A 16,496-nucleotide genomic window follows, 5' to 3' on the forward strand; every position below is an offset into this window, starting at 1 on the left:
AATTCCCACCCATGTGAGGCCAGGCAGCCTGTGTTTTAGCGTCCCGGCCCAGAGCCTTTGCCAGCATCTGAACCGGTGGAATAACCAGCTGGCTGGGCCTGCTGGGTCCCCTTCAGTCCATATCCTCTTGATGCTTTCATGAGCCTGCTTATACTAACCTGTTGAGACTACAAACCATTCATCTGCGCCACAAAACCAGGTACCAAAACTTAAAATAGTTATCAAAATTGCTCAACACAATCTCTCCTTATTCAAAACTCTTCTCGGCTGTAAAGGGATCCATGCCATGACAGACTTACCTGTCCCCTGTCAGTGAACTAGGCAAGCTTCTATGGCACTTCTGTGTTGTGTCAGGATTGAAAATAGTTCATATTTTATTGTAAATTACTGTTATTTGCAACTTCCAATTTTGCAGTTTCCACTGCACAGGGATCAAGCATCCTTTTTCCTTTGTAAACATCAGTGTAATTCCAGATTAACTCCAGTGAAGTCAGTCTAATCACAAGTGTAAAACTAGGAGGAATGAAAGAAAAATCAGGCTATAAACTATTTGATTTATATTTTTAAATAGCAAAATTAATGCTGCTGTTCTGCAGACACAGGGTGACCTGCAAAGTACTAGCTCATGCATTACTAATGCATCTCCATTTAAATGCAGATTTTTGCTCCTAACACAGAACTTCAGGGAAATCCTCTCCAGATAAACTGTAATAGGATACCAAATGGTAATTCAGTATTTCACTTTATCTTGTGGTTCAGCTTATTGATCTTAATTTTCTATCATTTTGATGAAGCATTTGCCTAGGGGGAAGAGGATTACATTCACTATAATAAAGCTTTTCATTAATAATTAATTATTTTGATATTCCAAACATCCATGCTAGCAGTGGCAATCTGCTTGTATTCCTGTGCCTATTTCTATTTTTGGTGGTGGGAATAGGCAAGGTGTGACTTTACATATTTCAAGAAGTAATTGAGACACGCAGCTGAGATAAGGAAGCATTGCATAGATATCATGATACCTATATGGGATATGCTTATCGTGACAGTGTTCTGTTCTCAGTCATTTGTGACTGACTTGGTGAAATCCTGTGAAGTGGGGATCCTTGTGCTATGCCACTGCATTCAAGGGCTTTCTAAAAGGCTTCCATTAGCCTAAAGGTATTTGCATATAGACATGTAGCATGACTCTTCATCCATTCTCACACCAGTATCACTTCCTTCACTAAATCTGCTTCTGGTAAGGAAGGACTTGTACCTCATAAACTCCTCTTCCAGCATGACCATTAGATACAGCAGTTAAATGCCTCTCAGCTTTCCAGATCCCACCGTGGTTTTGGTATAGATATAGGAATAACCAGAGGGCCTGCTTGTCCAATGAAGTCTTTCAAGTTAATGACATAATTTGCTTTCACCATATAGGATGCACTTAAGAAGAAATTTTTCTCTGCATATGCCTCCATCAAGCCCTCTTTAAGTGCAGCGTAAAAAATACAGGAGACCTTGATATAAAGCTCTCTTCTGCTGGACTGAGTTTACATATATCTCATAGTACATTGAAGTCATAGGAATATTAATAATTCTACTACATCATGCATGCGGTTATTAAGAGGAGTTACTGGATAGTGAGAGCCAGTGTTTTTGCAGCACCTAACAAGCCCAATCTAGTTATAATGACAGTCCACACTACTTGTTCCATTTCCAGGTGGAAAGCTTGCAGTGCAACAGTGAACACATCACCCTCAGCACCGCCAACTAAAATATAAAATTCCCAACCATTGCGGAGATATAACTATTACAAGAGTTTTTAAAATGCATTTTTATGTTTGGGCTTTGTTGTTTGATTGCAGTTTTTTATATAGTTTGATTACCTATAGGGTGCATTTGGTTCACATTTCCAAATGTTATTCTGGCAACCACAGGAATATAAACTTTCAGAATCTTACATCTGAGATTAATATTTCCCACATGGCATCTTCAGAATTCTGTATCTAAAAAAAAGTAGCAAAAGATGAGCAATGAAATACTGGAAGTGGACAGTTGCCAGGCTAACACCCTTTGGGACAATTATAGGGCAAAGGTCCTTTGTCATATAATTTGGTCAGCAAAAGGGTTATCCAAGAAATAATGATCTTTGTGATTACGCTCCTTTGGGAAGCTCACCTATGAGCCCTCACGTTTCTTCTTCAAATTATTTCCAGTGTTTTTCAGCCTTGACATATTCAACCACCTGCTAAACAAAATAAAAACTGCTAGGAAAACATTCCTCCACCACCCCATGAAAATAAGCCCTGCCTGTGTTTAGGTCTGTATTAGTGATATATTGCAAGCCACCAGACAGAAATAAGAATCTTTCATTACTGTTAAGAACATAGGGTGCACCATAAAAACTGTCTCATAACAGATTTTGCTGCTTGAGGTTTGTTTTTTTCAGTTTTGGAGGGGTTCCCTCCCCACAAAAAAAAAAAGCAGGAATTGCATTTGCTTTTAGTTTTTAAGTCCAGAGTCATCAGACTTCAAAACCAGCCACAGAGCTACTACCTAGTTACCTTCTCATGTTTCCACTCATGACCCCTGTGGCTTTCCTTGGCCAGCTCAGCTGAGTGCCACTGGGACATGCGGACTTTAGATACAGAGAGTAATGAAAAATAGTATAGCTCCATTGGAGGAGCTGGGTAGAGTGTTTTTCTCATCAACAATCAACAGTTCAAACAGTTCAATTGGAACCAAAGTGCTAAGCAAAATTTCACGGGGTGGGGGGGAAATGTCTAATGCTGCTGGAAGCAAGGGTGTTGGTTTTTGATTAATCATTTCTGGTTTTATCAAAATCAGCTCTTGAAAGTTCTCATGAAAAATAAAAGACTACTGTTTGTCTAGAAGAAAATTTTTAGTGAACTAAATTTTTTTTAGAGAATTCTAAAAATCCTGGGGGTTTTGAGATTTAGATTTAAGAAAAGAAACACAAAGTGGAATCCTTTATTAAAATAATTTTTGCTAGCTGTCAAAACTACAAATACTAAATATGAGAAAATAGAAAGCTCATTTTCTTTGGAATGCACTTCAGAAAAATAATCTCGATAGCAACAATGGCATTTTTTTGTGATAGGCTTTTTCCCAAGACAGAAGTTCTTGCTAGGACTTAACAAGTAAGACTGAAAGCCATTTAAAAAAAAAAGGAATGGATCAGGTATGAACTGATAAAACTTCCCACTTCTTTGACCTTGTAAACCTCACATCATAATGCATGACACAGCAGGAAGTTTTCCTACAAGCACGAGGTGTGTACATCCTCTTATTTTTTTTACTGGCTTAAACCTAGTTTTGCACTTTAATTACTGATCATTTATTGAATGCAAAACATGCATTTTTAATCATATTAGTTGAAATGTTGGCTGGTTGTGAAACCAAGTACTTGGAATAAGTCCATTTGAGCCACGTGAATCAGCAGTACTTTTTCATAGTATGCGTTTTTTCACTTCAGAATTTCAAACTGTGATCCTTGCACATAAGAAAATCTGAGGAAGATAAAAGGCTCCACCTAGTGGGCAAGAACTTTCTATTGAAAGGGGGAAAAAAAGGCAAGATTAACTTAATTTTATGCATGAAGAAATACTGCTTTAGATTTTTTCATTAAGCTGCCATGTTGTTCTTAATTCTTGCCTTCTACAGAGCTCTCATTTCATATGCAAAGCTGAAACATTAAGAATTATTCTGACAGTCTAGAGCAAAAAGTAATAGATGATACTAAATGAGTGGGTTTATACAGAAGAAGAGTTGATCCACATAGTCCTTCCTCCCCCGCTACAAGCTCCAAAATACAGTAACCAAAAATGGGTAATTTGTGCATCAACAAATACTTCAAAGAATTTTAAGGTTCTTTCTTACTTAAAACTGATTGGAAAGATTTATAACTTGACCATAACACTTATTGGAACACTATTGTGGGAGTACTTTTACACAGGGTACTCTGCCCATGTGTTCATTAAATAACCTGTTTGACTGCAAAGGGCAAAATCTGGGTTCTCTGGCAACTCCATCCAGTGCATCAGTTTCTGGCAAGGCATAACCCCATTGGCCACTGCTGATAACATTCATTCTGGCATTTGTCTGGGAGCCTGCCTACTACTGTTGTGTGTCCAAAATCATTATGATAGAATCCAGCACCTTTATTTTCAGTACATTATTGATCAAGTACAGTACTTTTTTCTGTTTTTTCCTTGCTGAACTTCTGCACTGCATTGCAATTATGCTCCAAGCTCCCAAGAGATCCAAATGGCAGGGCTCTTCGGTTTAAAGCAGAAGTGAAACTCAGGTGTTACTCTCTCGTTCCAACCAAAGACAGCTAGCAGCTGGAACCTTCTCTTCAGTTCATTTCATTTCAGGCTAATAACAAGAGTGTGAGTAGGAAAAAGTAGCAGCAAATGCAGATGTGGCAGAAAAGACACTGACCCACGCTGTCCGTCCTGCCTTATGTCACACTGTCTCTCATTTTCAAGCCATACAGCCTGGCAAGATCAGTTCTTCCTGTGCAACTTCCAGCAATGGGTAGACAGTGTAACGTGCATTGTAATAAATCATTGCTACACCCAAATTTACCATAGCCCATGTTCACTTCCACAATTGGAATAGTTGTCTCCTGTGCCAAATCACAAAATAGAACTTCATGTGGTTTGAAAACCTCTTCATCACTAGAACATCTCCATTTGCCATGGGCTACTTAAGAGCAAATCTACAGTATTCATCCTTCAGTATTAATATACAGTTTGGAAATTCTGACAGGCCACAAAGACTTGCTGATCTGCCTGAGTGAATCTCAGCTTTTATCTTTGGTCTCTTGCTTGTGCTAAGTCTACATAACCCTTAAAATGTGTCAGCTAAAACGATACAGAATGGTTGTTTAAAACTTCATGGGTATTTAAAAATTATCATTACGATTGCACCATTAAGTTCTCGTAAAATTGACAGCTATTTGTTAGAGCAGTGCCACTTGGTTTCTAAAGCGCATGGACACCTACCTCACTAGGCATGTAATAGAAGATGCAAGTCAACTCACTTCAAAGCAAAAGTTGTTAAATAATACCACTTTTAACTGCTGGCCTTCACACTAGAACTGTTCACACTTTAAAAGGTTACAGGCTTGCTGCTGAGCTAAAGCAAATCCCACGTTTAGAAATACAGTAAGATCCTCTGCCTTGTTTTACTTTCAGTATCTTTCTAGCACTGGTACTTGAGCTGATGCTAATGAAATACAAATTTCCAGATGTGAAACTCTGGGGAACATTTGACAATCTGCTTTCATAGTAATGTGCTGTAAACTCAAAAGGCTAATTTGGGGATTAAGAATTAGTTCATTTCCTCTACAGGTCATCAGATAGTCTCATAAAAGCCTTCTAATTAATATTTAACAGAGCTATTTTAGATGTTGTTTATTTGGGTCAAATTTACTCAGCTGGTTTTTCCTTCTTTGCAGGAGCAGCAGTCTTTAGAATAATAAATGCACATTGATGCATTTGTTTTAAGAGTATCACTAAGCCTCTTTACTTACTTTTCACAGCTAACCAGACGCTGAAGTTTGGAACCCTCATCAGTACTTCCAACACCTATGATGACTCCGGGATTGTGACCATAGAGACGGACAAGCCTTTGCTGTGGACAATGGCTATCAAAAGATAAGATGAGCTACAGCTGATGTTCTTGGTCTGACTCAACTCAAATGACTGCAAAATTTTACTGAATTGAGACAGTAAAGCTGTTCTAAAGATATAAGCAGGCACTGGTTTATATGCACTGAATGGAAAACAAGTTTGAAATAAAAGTCACTTGAGATGAAATCAAGATTAGTAGCCCTAATTGAGTGCTTCATACTGGTACCTCACACTACATAATCAGAAGACGCATGAGCTGCCACCCAATACAATCACAAACAGAAGCGAACATAAAGAAACTGCTTCTTTTTTCTGCTTAGTGCAGGTTATTTTTACAAAGCCTTGTACTCTTACTTTTACTATTTTACTTTACTACTTTTTTCCCTTCAGCCAAAAAGAAATCTAGTACATAGTTCCACGTAGTACAAATATATTAGAAGGTGATAGCACTAAGAGGAGTTAATCTCACTTTTTCTGTTCTGGTTTGTAACGTAAGTGCTGGTCAAGATTTCTCAAGAGAAGTAATAATTGAACTTTTCTGATTAGGAAGCAAGTTTGTGTACTGAAGGATCTTCAGGTTTGCTGTAATGTAAGTATTGGATTTCCCAGTACTAAGTGCTTTTATAATCTTTAATAAGAGGTAGCGTTTTAAGATCTGCAAATACCAAACACTTACAATAAGATTCTTAGAGGGAAATACAAAGAAGCAGAAGAAGCAGGGAGAGCACTGCATCTACTAATTTCTGCAGGCTTAGTTTTTAAAATCAAAACATTGAATCATTTAAGAATGTAAACTTCCAGGTCAACAAATGCAGAGCTGCTTATAATTCTTTGGGCAGTTCTCTTACAGAACCAGTATCCAAAATGGATGTATATTCTGTCCAACAGTGTGAGCAAGTTGTTGATTCACTGAAGAACTGCTCTCTGGCAACTAAACTAACTTCAAACTGTACATCTTAGTAACCAAGTCTGGCTCTCTTAATTATGTCATAAGAATAAGGACTGGCAATGCAAGTTCTTTATTTGATGAAAGTCTTTTTCCCAGTGAAGTACATAAAACCTAACAGGATTTCCAAATGCAGACAAAAATTAAGGGTAATGACAGTGATTCCAGAAATTAGTGACAAGAATTCCGGCTGATAGACTTTTGAATTGCTGCTTGAGGTGATACAGTAATGCCGTTTTCTTGCTGTCTGCTTTTGCTGGAACAACACTGTTTACCAAGCAGTAAATTAAGCATCAGAACAGCTTCTGAAGAAAGGCAGTACAGTTTTCACCGTTGCAGGTTTTCAATATCCAACAGGACAGAGCCTTAAGCAACCTTGTCAGAATGCAACACTGACCCAGTTTTAAGCAAGAGGTTGGACTAGAGACCTGCCAAGGTTCCTTCCTACCTGAATGATTCTACTAGGGTTGAAAGAAGTAACAAAACAAAACCAAACCAAACACACTGTAGTACTACTACAAAAAAAACCCAAACCTGTAAGGTAGGCAGGTATTCTTGTATACACTTTGAAAGAGGAATAAAGATGACAACAGTGTTTGAAAACCCAAACTAAGCTCATTTAATAGTAAACAAGTTAAAGCAATGAAATCTTTATAGCAACTGTCACATCGTCTTGTTCTTGGTGATGAATGTTCAGCCGCCTCTGTTGAGAGAACAGAGTAACCAGTTACAACTGATCAAGTGTGATCAAGTGATCCCATCTGGAGTCTTAATTTATCTTCCCACCACTGCCTTATTAGGACTCCTTTACTACCATTACATCTTATCTCCTATTTTCAAACATTTCTCTTTGCGTAGCAGACCACTCTTACAGGAATAAGCAAGCCACATGTCACAGTCATGGAATAGTATTTAACCTGTTCCAATGCTGGAAAAGGAAGAACCTGAGGAGTTTTAACTGGTAGTGTTAATACATCAGCACCATGGCTGCCACAAACCTTAAGTTTTTTATGCTGCAACATTCATTCTAGAATATATTTTACAGCATGCTTTACTTGTAAAACAAAATTCCTAACAGATCTAGCACTCAGTATATGAAACAGGACAAACTCTGTTCTGTGCCCTGTAATCTTCCAGCACAATCATTCGGTTTTCTCTGCCATCCATGTATTTTCTTTGGAATCCAATTTATAAACTGGAAACAGTAAGACTACACAAGATCCAAATAAGTTAAATGTTCTATGGGCAAACACAAACTCAGGAACTGGAAATCAAAATATTTGATGTTCAGTTCTGAAGCAGAATGCTCGAAAAAAAACCTGATATACTATCTAATATTTTGCAGATGCTAAATTAATAACTTACTTCCTGATTGAGTCCTTTCAGTCAAGTAACACCTGTCATACTACACTAACAAGTCAAAGGCTCAGATGTCAAAGCAACATGGATCCCATACGGCTCACTAACATCCTCTGTTTAAAACTGAAAGAATGTAAAATTTAGTGATATTGAAGGTCATATTTACTTACACAATGATATTGTTGATTGGGATATGGATCAATTTGACAAAGAAACCAATAAATCCCATTATTGCAAAGCCTATTGCTGTTGCCATAGCAATCTTCTGGAACTCTGCAAAAACAAACAAAAAAAAAACTTAGTCTGGGAAGCCTCGTGTATGTCATACAGGAGTTGTACACTACAAATGTGCACTGCACTTTCCCTCTTCAGAAAACAGTAAGAAGTTCAAAAGCAAACTGCACTGATGTTCAGAAACAAATCCACTTTTTCAGAAGACAGATGAGATTTTTAAGAGAGAAGATGATGCTTTCCACAAAGCATGGCCAATCTTAGTATTTTTGAAGATTAAGCAGAATCAGAAATACAGTGCACAGCAATCCATGGAATATTTATTCCTTTACACTTCCTTCACATCCCCACAAACCCTGAAAACAATCCCCAATACAGTATCAAAAATGAAAAAGCTGCATTTATGTCTGTCACAGAAAGACAGCATCTTAAGTCCCTGTAAAAAATGAGTACTTAAGTGACAGTATCAATTATTTTAAGACAGCAACCATGAAGTTGACTAAGAAGGTCAACGCCCTGCCAGACTGACAATGAAGAAGTTCCTTAAGTGATCTCAAAAGATGTCATTAAACTTCATCCTGAGCATGTGAGTAAAGCATCATAACAAAGACCAGTAGGAAAACCAGTTGTATTCTAGTTACAGTTATAGCTTCTCTCTTAACACCTTTGAGAAAGTCCAGAACCTTCTCTTCTATACTTCCAGCGACAGTTTTTCCTGTCCCCATCAGGCAGTCACTGATAACTATTAAGTACTGAATAGGCACTGCAAAAAGCAATCCTAGCTCCTTTTGAGTCTCCCAAAATGAAGTGTGTCCTCCAAGATGATGGAACAGTTTCCTCTAGAATTTCGCCCAAGTTGACTACAATCAGTCAAACTTGACTGCTGCATTTGTCTTTTCAAAAAGCATGCAACTTCTTCTCAGATCAGTTTACCTATAAAATGAAAATTATTACTTGCCTGTCACAAAATGGCTAATTTCAGCTACTTAGCGTATTTCATAAGGTTAGTTTTAATACCATTCACACACTTACATACATACCAGAAATGGACACATTCAAGTTTATTACATCCAAAGCTAAACCCATTACCATTATTCTCAACAACTGAATCAACAAAAGTGATGTATGGAAAGATATGGATAAGACGTGAGATGAAATAAGAATTGTGTTCTGTTTTATTGTGTACTTTACCTTTCCTGTCAGGCTTGGTGCATCTTTTAACAAGTCGTATGGAGTCTTTCACAAACTGACGGCTGGGTTCCACGAATTGCATTACCTGATCCATGATTACCTGCAAAGAGGAGTGGATTTAGTGGTCTATATATAAATAGAGAATCTTCAAATTACAGAAGTATGAGCCATTACCTACGAGATTTGTAAAGACCTTAGATAACTTAAAATGTCATACTCCAACCTAACTGGACTTAAGATACTTCCACTTCGTAGATTCTCCCACCCTGGTCTTGTGAGACCTCTCTTGGAATACTGGGTTCAGTTTTGGAGTCTTCAGCACAGGGAAGGACATGGATCTGTTAGAGCGGGTCCAGATGATCAGTGGCCTGGAGTACCTCTGCTATGAGAACAGGCTGAGAAACTTAGAGTTGTTCAGCCTGGAGAAAAGCCTGTGGCAAGACTTCAGAGCAGCTTCCAGTAGTAAATGGAGTCTACAGGAAAGCTGGGGAGGGACTTTTTATCAGGGAGTGCAGGGATAGGATGGGGGAAACAGTTTTAACCTCGAAGAGGGAAGACTTAGAGTAGATATTGGGAAGAAATGTTTTCATACAATCACTAGGTTAGAAAAGACCTCCAGGATCATCAAGTCCAACCATTCCTATCAATCACTAAACCCTGTCCCTCAGCATCTCATCTACCCGTCTTTTAAATACCTCCAGGGATGGCGACTCAATCACCTCCCTGGGCAGCCTGTTCCAGTGCCCAATGACCCTTTCTGTGAAAATATTTTTCCTGATGTCCAGTGTGAACCACCCCTGGTGCCGCTTCAGGCCATTCCCTCTTGTCCTGTCCCCTGTCACTTGGGAAAAGAGCCCAGCTCCCTCCTCTCCACAACCTCCTTTCAGGTAGTTGTAGGGAGCAATGAAGTCTCCCCTCAGTCTCCACAAGGCTAAACAATCCCATCTCTCTCAGCCACTCCTCATAAGACTTGTTCTCCAGACCCCTCACCAGCTTCGACGCTCCTCTCTGGACACGCTCCAGAGCATCAACATCCTTCTTGTAGCGGGGGGCCCAGAACTGAACACAGTATTCGAGGAGCGGTCTCACCAGTGCCGAGTACAGAGGGAGAATAACCTCCCTGGACCTGCTGGCCACGCCATTTCTGACACAAGCTGAGATGCCATTGGCCTCCTTGGCCACCTGGGCACACTGCTGGCTCATGTTCAGTCACTGCCAACCAACACCCCCAGGTCTTTCTCCTCCTGGCAGCTTTCTAGCCAGACTTCTCCTAGTCTGTAGCACTGCACAGGGTTGTTGTGCCCCAAGTGCAGGACCCGACATTTGGCCTTGATGAACCTCATCCCACTGGTCTCAGCCCAGAGGTCCAGTCTGCTCGGATCCCTTTGCAGAGCCTGTGAGGTGTGGCGAGGCACAGGCACAGGCAGCCCAGAGAAGCGGTGGCTGCCCCATCCCTAGAGGCGTTCAAGGCCAGGCTAGAGGGGGCTGTGAGCCCCTGATCCCGTGGGAGGTGTCCCGGCCCACAGCAGCGGTTCGAACTGGACGGGCTTTAAGGTCCCTCCGGGCCCAAACCGCCGCGACCCCCCGCCCCGCCGCCATTACCGCTTTCGCCGCCGCGCGAAGGACACGTCGCCGAGCGGTGGGGGCGGATGCAGCGCCTCGCGCGTGCGCGGCCGCGCCTCTTCCGGCGGGCTCCGAGCGGGGCGGCGCCTGCTGCGCGTCTGTCTTTTCTTCTTTCTTTGTCTTTCTTTTTACTTCTGCCTGTCTTCTATCTGTTTTTCTATTTCCCCCCTTCCTCTCTCTTTTCCCCCCTTCTTCTTCTCTGTTCCCCCTCCTTCTTCTCTGTTCCTCCTTCTTTTCTATTTCTCCCCTTCTTCTCCTTTTCCCCCATTTATCTCTATTTCCCCATCTTTCTCCCTGTTTCCTCCCCTTCCTTTCTACTTCCCCGTTTCCTTTCTATTTTCCCCTTTCCTTTCTATTTCCCCCTTTCCTTTCTATTTCTCTCCTCACCTCAGCAGCTAGGTGGAAACACAGTATCACATCTAGTGCCCGGTGCACCCCTCCAGCCCCCTTGGGGTTCAGGGCTGCAGTACCCTCCATCCCCTCTGAGGGAGACCCTGGTACCTCAGGGTGGGCAGCCAGCACGCTGCCCCAGGGGAGGCTGTGACCCAGCCAATACTCGTTGATCCGCTTGTAATTTACCCAGGCTGTGCTTCTGTGCGTTTGTGGCAATGAAATGAGTTTTCCTTGCAGTTCCTAGAATGCCAGCTTGGAATTGGCCTCGAGGATCACCTTGTCCAGCCTTTTAGGTGATGCAGAGTTTAAATGAGATGCCCCAGCACCTTGTCAAGCTGAGCCTCAAAAGTGTCCAGTGTAGAGGAATCTACCACTTCCCTGGGGAGATTATATGGCATCCAAGAACCTTGTAGCAAAAAAATAAAGGGAAGATGATACCAATAGACCTGTGAAAAATGGTGTTCAGTGAAGGGGGGAGGGAACAACATGAAAAACTTGTTCGTATTGACTGATTGCCCGTGAGCTAGACATCTATTGATTTGTAGGAGTGCTGGAGCCATTGTGAACAACAGGAGATCATCACCTTTGCAAACATTGGCTCTTGTGGCTTTTCTGTGTAGAGCAGTGTGCAGCACAGTACTTAAAAATGGGAAAACTGTTTATACTTTAGCACTATGGGTGCCATGTAGAACACTTCCTTGCAGGAGGGAGTAAAAGAGGCTGCCACTGCCTAAAGTGAGTCCTTCCTTGCTGTTTTTGAAAGGAAAATTGGATCATGCAACAGGTAAAGGAAGAACAAAACTAACATTTATTGATTATTATCCTTAATTTGCTTTAGATATTACTTTCAGTCTTGAACTCTATTCCTAGTTGGCTGCCACTTTTGAGTGTATATGGAGTATCCAAAGCTTATTAATTATTTAGTCAGGCTATGGAGCTTTTGCAGTCAAATTAATCAAATGCCTTACTGAGCTCAACTCACTGGAGTGGAGTTGGATTTTAAGTGTGCACAAAATATTTTCTGGGCTTAACTTTTTGCTGACAGCCTTCATGACAGGTAAAGTGTCATCACATGACGGTAAGGGGTTTGTTGAATATTCCACAGATTTTTTAGGCAGATACCTTCCTTGTCTTTGCCCACAGGGTAGGTCCCACAGTATCACTGATCTTCAAATATGAGATTTCTCTTTGGCTTTGCAGAGGTCATTGCCTTGGGCTCTCTACAAGTTTTCTCCAAAAGCCTGACTTTGAATTGGAATTTGCTTTGAATCAGACCTCATCTAGTATTATGCTTCAGATGGGGCTGTAATTTTGGTGGCCAGATTCTTCTGGATGTTTTCCATTGGCATACAAGCACGGAAAGATCACAGAGTCAGTTAAGCCTCCTACAACAGATAAGTGTATCATTTATATCTCACTTTTGAGGCCACTTTGCAGTCTGTAAGGATGTGTAGTCTCACCACTGAGGGAGAGGAAGATCCCTATGGAAAGCAGTTGAGGTCCTGATAGGCATAGTCTGCAGTGCATGGTGGGGCAGAGCAGGTTGTTGGTCCTCTGCATGAGAAGTCAGTGTGTGGAGGTTGACTTTGACGGGGTTTTTTTGGTTTATTTGTTTTGTTTGCCTTTTCCCTTCAGTGTCACAGATAAATGCTAGAGACTTAACCAATAGAGGAAATATGTTGCATGATAAGCCTTGCTGCGAACGATCACTGCATAGGAGTGGTTTCCACAGTGCTCTGTTCCTGTAGGCAAATGGCAGTGATTGAAAAAAAATTAACCTGAATTAAGAGGACACACATATGTGAAACAATTAATGACATAGACTTCTGGTTGCATTAGCTTATGATTAAAAAGCATTTGCTGCCTCCCTCCTTCAATTCTCTGTTACATTACTTTTCCTGTGGAGAAACACTGGAGAATCCTAGCAAGTGCTTACTGCCTGGCTTAAAAAATGTGACTTTGTTGTTGTGGGTTTGCTACCATCCGTTGTCTGTGGTGGGTTATAAGATATGGATTGTCCCCTGCCTCAGCTGTCCCTCACTCTCCCGTGATGATCTCTCTTCTTTCCCTGCAAGGCTGCAAGTCTGGACTTCAGCAGCTTGAGGTTGAGGCAGACTCCACTTTTGTGCATAGACAGGATTTACTGTTCTTCCTCAAACTCTTTTCCAATATCTGGGTTTTTTTAGTGACCTTGAATTAATGTATTCTTATTTAGACTTCAGGGCAACTATGTGATGTATGTATTTACGAAGAGTCATCTGTGTTTACAGAAGATGCCAAAAAGCTTGCATCTCCCATGCGTGTATTTTTTAATCAAAGGCTAGACTATTGCTAGAGTGTTTTGTTTCTAGTTCCTTATGGTCCATCCAAAGTTGGGGAAGAAAGAGGTGTGTTTGCACATGTAAATTTTCTTGACAGTTTTACAAGTCTGCATTTATGACAATATCCAAGCAGTAAATAACCATTCTCTAAACAGAGAAAAGACAGTTGTTATGCTACATTGTAGTGTGCTAGTGCTGACATGCTTCTGGATATTCATTTTGCATAAACTAGAACCACATGTTTTGGCTTTTTCCCCATCCTATTGTTCAATCCAAGGATGAGAGAATTCTTTTGATAATAGTTTTACTTCGCTTGTTTGCATGTTTTGATTTGTAGTTTGTTTCTTGTCCTATGGAGGACGTGTGAGATAAATATCTGTTTCTAACTATTGGCACATTAGGCTGTTGTGTAACATCCATGCACCCAGATCTGGATGTTTATGGCAATGCTTAGAAGGAGGAGCAAGATGAATCTCCACTTAGCCTCTTCCGTTCCATGCTGCTGGCCTGCCCCATGGTAGATCCCATGGAAGCTACAGAGCATTGCTGGGTGACTGGCAGTGAGAGAGCTGTCAGCAGTTGCAGCAAACAGCAGAAGGTCATCTGGAGAGGGAAAAGACACAACCATCAGTGTGAGAGGAAGCTCAGGCTCATGCTGAGATGCCACATGTGGAATCCCTGAGTGGCACACGGAGGACAGAGTAGTAGCTCTCTCTGAATGGGCCTCCAAGCTTCTGTGCAGGAGGCAAACCCCATTTTTCCCTACTGTCTGGCCCCAACCCAGGCAAGCAAGAAGAGCAGAGTGTCTGCTCCAGCTCAAGCTTCTTTGGGGCTTGGTGCTGCCTGGACTCAGCAGCAGCTCAAGGTAGGGCGCTCTTCTCTCTGCATGCTGGAGTGGAGAGACCTGGCAGTCTGCTTTTATTATTTTAAGGAGTACTGCCCCTGTCTTTGAAGAAAATACTTTGATGTAGTGATCCTGGTAGATCACTCAGCACAAGAAGGATGTTGAGGCTCTGGAGCGTGTCCAGAGAAGAGTGACAAAGCTGGTGAGGGGGCTGGAGAACAGGCCTTATGAGGAATGGCTGAGAGAGCTGGGGTTGTTTAGCCTGAACAACAGGAGGCTGAGGGGAGACCTTGTTGCTCTCTACAACTACCTAAAAGGAAGTTGTGGAGAGGAGGATGTTGGCCTCTTCTCCCAAGTGACAGGGGACAGGATGAGAGGGAATGGCCTCAAGCTCTGCCAGGGGAGGTTTAGGCTGAACATTAGGAAAAAATATTTTGTGGAAAAGGTCATTGGGCACTGGAACAGGCTGCCCAGGGAGGTGGTTGAGTCACCTTCCCTGGAAGTGTTTAAGGCATGGGCGGATGAGGCGCTGAGGGGCATGGTTTAGTGATTGATAGGAATGGTTGGACTCAATGATCCGGTGGGTCTCTTCCAACCTGGTGATTCTATGATTCTATGATCTCCTGTGGCTGCAGAAAAGGTGATACATTTGGGATGTGGGGTCTTGCTGATCTGTCTCCTTCCCATCCCATGATGGGCAGCAGGAATCAAGGAAAGGCCAGAGGGGTGAGCAGGTGGGCAGAAGGCACAGCTAGTGCTCTGCCTGGAGTCTCCAAAGGCCTTCCTTGTGGCAGGGCACAAGACAGCATGGGATTGGAATGAGGCAAGGCAAAAGATCAGTCTCTTTCCTAGGAGAGTTTTTGGGAGGGATAGATTGTTTGAGGGACAGAATCTGACTTGCCCTTGCAAATTTGTGGGGAAAATAATTATCCTGAGAAGCAGCGAAGGCAAATAAAAAGGCTAAGAAAACTGGGAGGGTGGCTGTTTGTGGACTTGCATATGCAAGGAAGGCGGACCACTGCAGGCAGCAGGCGTCTGGGTATGGTCTGGGACAGAAAACAGATAGAGCAGAGAAAAAAGACCACACAGCAATGTGAGATTTAGAACCCAAAAAAGGGGAGAGTGCAGAGCTGGGAGAGGGAGAGGAGAAGGCAAGGTGATGGTGTGGGAAAGACATTAGGAGACCTCCTTGGACAGAACAGCCTCTTGCGCAGTGCTATGGATACATGTCTCCTCTGATTTGCAAACGCAGCACAGTAGCCCCATTGACTGCTAACGATCCATCACTTGACTGTTGGTGTTATCTGATGAATAAATGACCATAAAAATCAGTCTTTAGAAATTGCTAAGATATATGGGACCTTTTATTTCTTAATCTTACATTATCGTAAATATGTTTGATTAATTTATAACTTGAGGAACCTTTGGAATATCTATGTGCTTCTGACATTTAAAAATTGTTTTAAGTTTTTGTTCTCCTAAATGACCCTGTGCCTCTGTTTGGACTTGATAAGCACATCTACATGATTTATGATGGGAAGAAAGATGATTTCCCTTCTCAGTAGCTGTACAGATGCAGGGGAAGAACATAAATGAGGAATTAATGTTAGGAAGGAAATGATAACTCAGATTTGGGATTCAGAAGGAAATGATGAAGTGTTTGTGGTCCATGTCTTTGGGTTAGCCTCATTAATTATAGAAATGCTGCTAGATCAGGCTTTAATGCCATGGTTGTGAAAGCAAATGTCACTAGTCTGCAGCAGTCAACGAACCCCATTTTTTGATTTGTGCTGCTTAATATTCAATGGAAGTGAAATGTGGGGATGAGAGAGGAGTGTTATTAAAATAGATTTTTACCAGTGTTAGTTTTATCATGTATAATTTTAAAGATGATCTTTTAAACAAAGTCCATATTCAATTTCATTTGAAAGACCTAGTGAGTG

At 41.5% G+C, this 16,496-nt stretch overlaps 2 protein-coding genes across 5 annotated transcripts in view; one reads left to right on the top strand and one right to left on the bottom strand.

The window, feature by feature from the left end:
* Positions 1-6,124, top strand: part of TPK1 (thiamin pyrophosphokinase 1) — a 293,667-nt gene extending 287,543 nt beyond the window's left edge. For 2 of the 3 annotated variants that reach the window (XM_069859753.1, XM_069859755.1), the window contains one exon: positions 5,555-6,121. In XM_069859753.1, coding sequence (XP_069715854.1) covers positions 5,555-5,673 — 119 coding nt within the window. In that variant the 3' untranslated portion in view covers positions 5,674-6,121. Of the gene's footprint in view, positions 1-5,554 lie in introns of all 3 variants that reach the window. The other variant, XM_069859754.1, reaches the window with a different exon arrangement.
* A 1,062-nt stretch (positions 6,125-7,186) lies between these two features.
* Positions 7,187-16,496, bottom strand: part of SEC61G (SEC61 translocon subunit gamma) — a 192,924-nt gene continuing 183,614 nt past the window's right edge. Inside the window, exons 1-4 of one of the 2 annotated variants that reach the window (XM_069859761.1) lie at positions 10,975-11,039; positions 9,373-9,472; positions 8,121-8,223; positions 7,187-7,294 (exon numbers count right to left, since the gene is read on the bottom strand). In XM_069859761.1, coding sequence (XP_069715862.1) covers positions 7,285-7,294; positions 8,121-8,223; positions 9,373-9,466 — 207 coding nt within the window. In that variant the 5' untranslated portion in view covers positions 9,467-9,472; positions 10,975-11,039 and the 3' untranslated portion in view covers positions 7,187-7,284. Of the gene's footprint in view, positions 7,295-8,120; positions 8,224-9,372; positions 9,474-10,974; positions 11,040-16,496 lie in introns of those variants that run through there. The other variant, XM_069859762.1, reaches the window with a different exon arrangement.

The sequence above is a fragment of the Phaenicophaeus curvirostris genome, chromosome 6, assembly GCF_032191515.1.
Source record: "Phaenicophaeus curvirostris isolate KB17595 chromosome 6, BPBGC_Pcur_1.0, whole genome shotgun sequence".
Classification (NCBI taxonomy): domain Eukaryota; kingdom Metazoa; phylum Chordata; class Aves; order Cuculiformes; family Cuculidae; genus Phaenicophaeus; species Phaenicophaeus curvirostris.